This window comes from Labrus mixtus, chromosome 13 (assembly GCF_963584025.1).
Source record: "Labrus mixtus chromosome 13, fLabMix1.1, whole genome shotgun sequence".
Taxonomy (NCBI): Eukaryota; Metazoa; Chordata; class Actinopteri; order Labriformes; family Labridae; genus Labrus; species Labrus mixtus.
Window position 1 is genome coordinate 26,974,673 of NC_083624.1, and position 9,538 is coordinate 26,984,210.

Consider the following 9,538-nt stretch of genomic DNA (forward strand, 5'->3'; position numbering starts at 1 on the left):
TATGAGAAGCAGCCGCAGCCCCTGTGAATGAAAGCATTCTTCATTCCATGCGGCTGACCAATAACTTTTCTTCAGTCCGGGTGTTTGACGCGTCAGCGCGGCGCGCCCACCGCACAGCTCCGCCGCCCCTTCACAAACACCAACACAGTTTGACTTGGATGGACTCGCGGAAAGACTACACACATGCTGCAGCGACACTTCAGTGAAAAGGAGTTGGGAGTCAAGGCCCGGCAAAAAAACAACGGAGGTACAAATGCTAAGTTAGCAGCATCTTTCATCCGGGAGCTGTCGGGGTTTTCATCCAAAAACTTCTAAAAGGGAGTGCTGCACTTTTGGGTAAGCGATGCACTCTGGTCTACAAAGCCTAACAAACGTCCTGAATAGTTCATACATTACGTAGCCTACGAGGCACTTGTAATCCTGTGAACAGTTATTTCCTAATTGACAGGCTTTTTTGGTTATATGAATGCATGTTACGTGCATGTTAACAGATGTGGTAAGACTATCGGCTTGTCGATTGAACTGATTCTTCATTCCGCATTTTGTCCATGTTAGTCTGGTTATATTTGTGGTCCAGGTTGCCTTTTGTCCTATCTAATGATAGCCTATATGTCCCGTAATTGTAGCCTCCAGTGTCTATCTTTTTCTCTTTAGACTCTAAAGCTTATCTGTAAGTTAGTTTTGCTGTTATTTAGGCAACTATTGTTGTCTTTGAATTATGGTCTTTTTATTGGCTGCACTGATTCTGTATGTATCACCTCGTCTGTGTTGTCTTTCACAGTTTGTCTGATCAGAATGCACAGGCTTCAACACACTTTTAAGGCACTTATTATTGAACGATGTTCTAACCTCCAGATGTGATTTGATGTTGAACAGATATTTAAAGTTAATAACAGACTGTAGAGAATGAGCTGGTATGTAATATCATATGAATGAAGGAAAACATGCAGGTAATGTGATGTAAATGTGATTTCAGTAAAATCTGTAAAACCTTTTGGCCTTGACAATCATACAAATAGAGGTTATGTGTATTTAAATATAACATTTCACCCACTTGAGCAGTCTGTAATAACCTTGAAAAAGGCAGACAGTGACATGCCACAGTGCGTTTCATCACCCACACATCAACACATTTGCGTTCACATTTTAACTGTGCAATAACAATACAGTTCTTCCATGTTTAAAAAAACCACTATGAATCATCTTTTGATGGATCTTTTCTGCCTCCTCTGTTAGGCATCTCACTGTCCACACTGTTGATTTGAATGGATGTTGACACTATGTTCCAGACACACCCAGTCATAACAAGCACTGAATGATCGGAGAGAAGGGCAAGACAGGCGACTGGATCCTTCTGGAGAACAGCCTGGCATCAAAAACAAACTGAGGTGAGAAGACATGATTAGAATTCATGCTGATTTTTAAAAAAAAGTTTACAAACCATTGTCACAGATCTTTCACCACAGAGCCACTTGAAACAATGGGTGACCTTGGCGAGGAGTATGGAAACTACACCTACGACTATGACCTGGAGTACGGCGACTTGGAGGATCTTAAAGTGGAGCACAGGCAGAAGGAAACAATGCACATTATCTCAGTAGTCGTCTACATTATCTCCTTTGTGCTCGGACTGATTGGGAATGGGACTGTCATTTGGGTGACGGCGTTTAAAAGCAAAAAGACCGTCAACAGTGTGTGGCTGCTCAACCTGGCCATAGCAGACTTTGTTTTTGTGCTTTTTCTCCCGTTCTACATCGATTACATCCTGCGAGACTTCCACTGGGACTTTGGTGTAGCCATGTGTAAGATTAACTCGTTTGTGTCTGTGATGAACATGTATGCTAGTGTGCTCTTCCTCACTGTGCTCAGCGTAGACAGATATGTTTCTCTCGTGCACCTCGACTGGTCCCAGAGGCGCCGCACCATGGGGAGCGCCTGGGTTGTATGTGGCTGCATATGGATGCTAGCTGCAGCCTTGAGCTGCCCTGCGTTGATTTTCCGCGACACAATGCGCTTACATGACAAGGTGGTGTGCTTCAACAACTTCCATGAAAAGGATGGACACACGGCGGCCATGAGGCACATTATAATCGTGATCATCCGCACCACTGTTGGCTTCCTTTTGCCTTTTACTGCAATATGTGTGACAAGCATACTTCTGACTGTCAAAGTGAATCAGTCCAGGGGCTCGGTTCGCGTTTCCAGTTTCTCCAAAACCGTGTCAGCTGTAATCCTGGCCTTCTTTTTATGCTGGGCACCTTTTCATACTTTCAGCTTGATGGAGTTGTCCATGCATTCCTCATTTTACTTACACAACATACTAAAAGCCGGCTTTCCTCTCGCCACCAGCTTAGGCTTTTTCAACAGCTGTATTAACCCCCTGCTGTACATGCTCATTGGAAAAAAGGTGCGTCATATCCTTAAGCGTGCATGCCTGGACATTACTAAGAGTTCACTCAGAGAACTCAGCCAATCAGTCTCCGCCACTGAGATGGAGTCTGTGCCAGAAGTTCACCAGAACTGGGTGCCAGAGGAGTCTGTGGAGTCATCAGCTCTATGATTACAGCCATTATCAGACTGAAGAACATAAGGCTAAGAGCGGCTGTTACTTAAATAAATAAATGTGGAATATTATCATAGCTGTTCTTTCCATCTTAACTGTCAAGGTTTTCCAATTCTGTGTCCTTTTGACAGACTTAAAACTCTATTTGGAAAATCTATGTTGAACTGTGTACAATGTACATACTGAGTTTGTATCGTCTGTTTTTCCCATTTCATAATCCAGTGACTCTCAGAAAAAGGGCAAGATACACTTAAAAAATACTTTCAAGAGAAAAATATTTGATTCTAAGTCTCTGCTCCAGCTTCTCAGCTGTGATTAATGCTTACATTAAGATTTTACATTTTCTTTCTTTGGGTGGGCAATATTTACTGGACAGAAAAAGGATTTTGACAAGGTCACCTTGGGCTCTAGAAATTGTGATGAGCTTCTTACAATTTCTGTAATTTCCTGACCAAGAGAAGTATCGTTATCTTAAGCAATCATAAAAGCAATAAACGGTTACAGTTTTGTGACAAATATATTTTAACAAAAGTATTGTTGTATTCTTAAGAAATGGCATCTTTGGTTCTTGGAGATGTACTATGTTGAATATATCTCTTTTAAGTCTAACATTGTGTTTATTTTTATAGACTTGCTGCTAGTCACCTTTGTATGTATTGTATAAGATTTTAAAACTAGTTGAGAGTTGTATAATTTTTTTATTCTAATATATTCCAAATAAATACATTCTTCTGAACATCTATTGTACTTTTGTTTTGGCATCATCATTTTATGAACTTGTTGTGAAGGGTCTGTCATTGTAACCTCTTAAAAATAATAAGCTTTGAGTTTTATGTAGACAGAATAGATTTCCAGGTGGATTTCCGGAGGCCTTGTTAGTAGGCGTCTGACACAAACCCAGATGGGCACTTACTTCCATTTCCTAAGGGTGTGTTTTGCAAAGCCATTTCCTGTTATTTCTAACTTTGACTTGAACAGATGACTGTGAGGTTAAGAGATATAGTACCATCCTGTGTCAGGGAGGTTGCTTGGCTGTGGACAAAGAAAAAACAATTTGACCCTCATCAAAAGAAAAACGGACTACAAACCCACTAACCTGTGATCCTCCATCTTTTGAATCCTGTGCTCTTTTAATAAGTGGTTACTTAAGCCTCATAAACTAATATTATGACCTGATTAAACTGATAGTGAGGGGGAAGACCTGCTCTTACTGCCACACTGCCAGAAGCTGTCACCACAGCCTGTGACACACATTAGTGTAAATGAGATGAATAGCTGTTAAGAAGAGGTTTACATTAACACTGTAATGGCTGGTGTTAAATAACTGGACGAGTAGATAAGTATTTAAAGAGGGGAAGCCTACCTATTTGGATTATTGTATAGCCTACAGGATTACTTAATCCGTGACGCAGCACAATAACAAGACAGAGGCGCAAACTGCGTAGCAGGCAGTCTGACGAGGACACACACTGACAAGGTAAGTGAACAGTCAACAGTGTTCACTAAGTATTATTGTTAAACCTACTTAATGTTTTAATGTACGGACACATTTGATGAGTTAGATATGCACGTCTGCGGTGAAATAAACGTAAAGGTAACCGGCTTTAATTCAGATGTTACGTTAGCTTGTTTGTAGCTGGGTAAAGTAACTTAGTGGGGTTAATACTTAATTTAACATCGTAATTACAGTTTAACGCGGTGGCAGCTGATAGTTTATAATACGTCATTACCGCAAGCTAACGGGTTGCTAACGCTATATTGAAGTATTTAAATGTACTTTGCTAACCCTCCTTTATCCAGCTGTTTGACATGTCGTCAACATTACCTGTCATGTTCATTTAGTAGCAAAGTATTGCTTTTTATAGAGCTCACTGAATACTTCAATACTGAAGACGTGATTTTTAAATTCGTCACAACAGAGTTTCGCTGCCCCTGTTATAACATGTTAGCCAGATAATTTACATAGTTCATATGAATTACTGTCGTCCAGCACCAACTTTGAAGCCTTGTTGACACTTAATGAATATGTGGGGAAAGGTCTAATGTTAGCCCTTACCCTGCTTCTCTTCTTAGCATGCTGCGTTTGCCTGCTGTGAGCCGGACTCTCTTTCCAGCAGCTATTACCAAAGGAGGTGCAGCTACAGCTAACACTGGTAACAATATGCCACTATATCATCATCAGCAGATTAAATGATCATGCCCTCATTGGGAACAATGTGTGCCCTGTATATCTGCAGAACACACATTTGTTAATTGTGTGTTTTGTGTTAGGAGACTTGTCAGTTTCTCCCACTGATGGATTAAAGGCAGGATTACAGCTTTGCCTGCTACCAAATTTGGTGCCAGGCTGCTGCTGCTGGCTCAATTGAGCCAAGAGTTGTCAATATAATTAGTCATCATTACTTTGAATAAAAGACGACTTAATTGTAGCATGGTGTGATAAAAATCATGTGAATTGTTTAACTGTTCAATTGTTTTTTGGATGAAAATAAATCAAGTATTATTTTCTGTCTTTCTTGAAGCTCGCAATGTAGCTACTGCAGCAGCACCTGCCAGTAACCTGCTGGAGGTGTTTGTGGATGGGGCGCCTGTCATGGTGGAGCCAGGAACCACAGTGTTGCAAGTAATGTGGTTAATTCATGCACACAGTTGCACAAGACAGCTAATAAATTGTCATCCTAAGTCACAATATTATATTTAATACTGACTCAATATTGTCACAGGCATGTGAGAAGGTAGGAATGCAGATTCCTCGTTTCTGCTACCATGAGCGCCTGTCAGTTGCTGGAAACTGTCGCATGTGTCTTGTGGAAATAGAGAAAGTTCCAAAGGTATGTTTATAGGCTGTATTTGTGTGTTTTTGTTTATGTTTTGGTGCAATGCATGTCTTTCACTATGTATTTTCCTATTATGACAGAGATAAATCTGTGACTATGTAAATAATAATTTACATTCATCTTATAGCCAGTGGCTGCCTGTGCTATGCCAGTCATGAAGGGTTGGAACATTTTAACCAACTCTGACAAAACAAGAAAGGCCAGGTAGGAAAAAAAACCTCCCAAATAAGACATTGTAAAATTGTGGTTCTTAGCTAATCTTAAAAATATATTTTGTAATATTAATACTGGTCTGTAATGATACCCAATTCTCTGTGGATCATTTTTGATTGATTGATTTTACACAGAGAGGGTGTGATGGAGTTTCTTCTGGCTAACCATCCATTAGACTGTCCAATTTGTGATCAAGGGGGAGAATGTGATCTGCAGGTAAAATGTATCATTTTTCTTTCACACTTGTTGTTCTGAAATATTTATCAGCTTGCCTAACAGACTGGAGTGTTACTTTGTTTTAAGGACCAGTCCATGCAGTTTGGCAGTGACAGGAGCCGCTTCACTGAGGGCAAAAGAGCTGTAGAAGACAAGAACATTGGCCCTCTCATCAAAACCATTATGACTCGCTGTATCCAGTGCACTCGCTGCGTGCGGTAAGCCACACATCAATTATATCTAGATTAAGTTGAGATGCTGTGCAAATTTAGAATAAGAAAATAAGTATTACATTTTTTTTGCTTGGCTTCCTCCTTTTTTTTCCTTCTACAGCTTTGCCAGTGAGATTGCAGGGGTGGAAGATCTGGGTACCACTGGCAGAGGTAATGACCTGCAGATTGGGACCTATGTGGAGAAGATGTTCATGTCCGAGTTATCTGGGAACGTCATTGATATATGCCCAGTGGGAGCCCTGACTTCTAAACCATACGCGTTCACTGCTCGCCCTTGGGAGACCAGGTTCTTGGATTTTGCTTGACGTATTATTTACTTCTCAGGGTGACAGGTATGTTTTTAAGCTCATGTACTCTATTTGTTTTTTCCGCAGGAAGACTGAATCCATTGATGTTCTGGATGCTGTGGGTAGCAACATTGTTGTGAGCACTCGTGGGGGTGAGGTGATGAGAATTTTGCCTCGTCTTAATGAAGATATTAATGAGGAGTGGATTTCAGACAAAACCAGGTTACCCAATTATCACACAAAGTCCCACACAGACGTAAGCTTTTGGTATGATGTTTGCATCTTTGCTGAACTCCTCCTTGTTTCCATCCTGACAGGTTTGCTTATGATGGTCTCAAGAGACAGAGGCTTACTCAGCCAATGGTGAAAAATGAATCTGAGCAGCTGGTCCCTACAACCTGGGAGGATGTGCTGACTCGAGTAGCTGGAGCAGTATGTTATTTATGACAAAATGACCCGTAACATTGTATGATAATTTTCAACTCAGATTTCAACCTAGCATGTGTTTTATTTAACAGTTGCAAGGAGTTGAGGGAAACGAAGTTGCTGCAGTTGTCGGAGGTTTGGTAGATGCAGAGGCTCTTATTTCCCTGAAAGACTTGCTGAATCGTTTGAACAGTGACAACCTGTGCACAGAGGAGGTGTTTCCAATGGCTGGAGCTGGGTAAAGACCATAGAAAGAATATTTTGAAGATGGGAAAAATCAGTTGAACGAGAGCTGAATTTAGGTCTGTGTTTTGACCCTGTTTAGATGTGACCTGCGTTCAAACTATCTACTTAACACCGGGATAACTGGCATTGAAGAAGCTGACGTGCTGCTTCTGGTTGGGACAAACCCACGCTATGAGGCTCCTCTGTTCAATGCCCGAATCAGAAAAAGGTAGTCCTGTAAATACAGCATCTATAAACGAAGTTGGTGTCAGGGCAAAAATCTTAATGTGCTTTAATGTGATCTTGGTACCTCTGATTCAGCTGGCTTCACAACGAGCTACAAGTGGCTCTTTTGGGGAAGAAAGTGGACCTAAGTTACACATACGACCATCTGGGGGAGTCCGGCATGGTTCTTCAAGAAATTGCGTCAGGAGCTCATCCGTTTTCCCAAGTAACACTCTGAGATCTATCAGTATTGCAATCAGTGTTATCAGGTACTTTGAGTGTCTCTTCCTTATATTGAAATGTTTGCTCATAAAGGTCCTGTCTAAGGCCAAGCATCCTGTTGTTGTGGTTGGAAGCAGTTGCCTGCAGAGAGAGGATGGGGCTGCTATAATGGCTGCTGTCTCAACCATTGCTCAGAACACTCGCGTCAGCAGTGGTGTGGAGGAAACCTGGAAGGTTCTCAATGTGCTTCACAGGTCATTGTCTTGAAAATGTAGCCAGTAAGCTTATGGTGACAGAACAGTGTTCAAGTGGGATATTTACTGTAATTTACTCTGATAACTGTGTCCTCAGGGTTGCCAGTCAAGTCGCTGCCCTTGATCTTGGGTACAAGCCAGGAGTGGAGGCTATCAGAAAGAACCCACCCAAAGTTCTCTTCCTGCTAGGAGCTGATGCCGGCTGCATTACTCGCCAAGATCTCCCGAAGGACAGCTTCATAATTTATCAAGGTCAGCTGGTTTTACTGCACAGCAGCAGAAGCTGTTTCATTTACATTAATTTGCATGTGTCAGCTAAGAGTGGCAGTTTAATTTCATTGTATATGTGCAAAAGGAGAAATCCTTAGTAAATGAGTAAAGTAAATAAATGAATGCAGGTTCTTTATGCTTCACAGTAACATCACTTAAGCAATATAAACACCAACAGAGATTTTATCACCACAGTGTCTGAGCTCCCATCACAAATCACAAAAACATCAAATAAGGGAATATCTTATGCCCAAACTCCCCAGGTCACCATGGCGACGTTGGCGCTACAATGGCTGACATCATACTTCCTGGAGCTGCATATACTGAGAAATGTAGCACCTATGTGAACACTGAAGGCCGTGCCCAGCAGACAAAGGTTGCTGTGACTCCACCGGGCATGGCAAGGGAGGACTGGAAGATTATCAGAGGCATATCTGAGGTAAACTACAATAATATATAATCATGACACTACATGGCGTTGAAGAAAACTAAATGTTGTGCCTTTTTTTAGCTTGCTGGAGTGAAACTGCCATACGACAGCCTTGAAGAAGTGCGGGATCGACTGGCAGAAGTTTCCCCAAATCTGGTTCGATATGATGAAGTTGAGGAGGCCAACTACTTTAAACAGGCTAATGAACTGTCAAAGGTAAGCTGTTCTCTTCCTCCAGCATGTGTCCAGATACTTTCAGAGAAGGTACATTTATTTTAATATTAACTCCTTAAATTATTTTTCCTCATGTTGTTTTCTTTGATGGTGATACCTGGTTATTGTCTCCTAGGCTGTGAACCAGGCTGTCCTTTCTGAACCTTTAGTGCCTCCACAGCTTACTGTGAAGGACTTCTACATGACAGGTGGGTCGCTGGTATTATATTCATTACCTAAATATTATTTTCATTTTTTAAACTTCCAGGGAACAACTCAGTGTATCAGTTTCTTTATTTCAATGAAACCACGTTTACTTCATGATTAACTTGCAAAGTCATACTAGATTTTATAGCTTTTATTGCTGAAGCTGATCGCTGTAATTATCAGAGAGAATGGTCTAGACCTGCTCTTTTTGTAAAGTGTCTTGAGATTCCATTTGTTGTGAATTGGCGCAATACAAATAAAGATTGATTAGTTGATCAAGGGGTGTGTGTATGGCAAGCCCTTTTAACATTAAATCATTAGCAGTAATAGCAATTGTAGATATCAATAATTGCTTTTTGACATATAAGAATTCCAAGCCGACATATCCACAATGTAAATTTCACGAGTAACAATTCTAATGACAGATATCTACAATTCATTTTTCACTAGTGGAAATGTTAATTGTAGATATCTGTAACTTAATTACAACCAGTCAGCTTGTGCCATTGACTTCTATTCAAATCAAATTACAGAAATCTGTAATCCATTTTTTACATGTTGTAATTCAATGTCGACATATCCATAATGTCATTCTAATTCATGATATCTACAACTCAGTTCTCACAAGTTAAAATGTTAATTCTTGATATCAACAATTTTACACGAAAAAAATTAATTTGCGCAGTGGTTAGTGCATGTGCCCCATGTGTGGCGCCT

The 9,538-nt window shown here is 40.7% G+C and overlaps 2 protein-coding genes across 6 annotated transcripts; both read left to right on the forward strand.

Moving 5' to 3' along the window:
• Window positions 1-3,303, forward strand: cmklr2 (chemerin chemokine-like receptor 2). Of its 4 annotated transcripts, none has more exons than XM_061054520.1 (3): window positions 1-336; window positions 1,237-1,388; window positions 1,453-3,303. In XM_061054520.1, exon 3 carries the CDS (start codon window positions 1,481-1,483, stop codon window positions 2,558-2,560), a length of 1,080 nt encoding a protein of 359 aa, XP_060910503.1. In that variant the 5' UTR covers window positions 1-336; window positions 1,237-1,388; window positions 1,453-1,480; the 3' UTR covers window positions 2,561-3,303. The 4 variants fall into 4 exon arrangements, with proteins under 4 accessions (XP_060910503.1, XP_060910504.1, XP_060910501.1 ...); XM_061054521.1 differs by having other exon boundaries at window positions 1,467-3,303; XM_061054518.1 differs by having other exon boundaries at window positions 1,290-1,388.
• Window positions 3,304-3,762: 459 nt separating this feature from the next.
• On the forward strand, window positions 3,763-8,957 carry LOC132987446 (NADH-ubiquinone oxidoreductase 75 kDa subunit, mitochondrial-like). Of its 2 annotated transcripts, none has more exons than XM_061054515.1 (18): window positions 3,763-4,040; window positions 4,637-4,716; window positions 5,086-5,186; window positions 5,287-5,394; window positions 5,528-5,604; window positions 5,748-5,829; window positions 5,917-6,047; window positions 6,163-6,348; window positions 6,437-6,571; window positions 6,667-6,781; window positions 6,868-7,013; window positions 7,101-7,229; window positions 7,322-7,451; window positions 7,541-7,701; window positions 7,799-7,953; window positions 8,235-8,410; window positions 8,483-8,617; window positions 8,751-8,957. In XM_061054515.1, the coding sequence occupies exons 2-18, from the start codon at window positions 4,638-4,640 to the stop codon at window positions 8,940-8,942; spliced, it is 2,238 nt and encodes a 745-aa protein (XP_060910498.1). In that variant the 5' UTR covers window positions 3,763-4,040; window position 4,637; the 3' UTR covers window positions 8,943-8,957. The 2 variants fall into 2 exon arrangements, with proteins under 2 accessions (XP_060910498.1, XP_060910500.1); XM_061054517.1 differs by lacking the exon at window positions 3,763-4,040 and adding an exon at window positions 4,062-4,157.
• The last annotated feature ends 581 nt before the right edge of the window (window positions 8,958-9,538 follow it).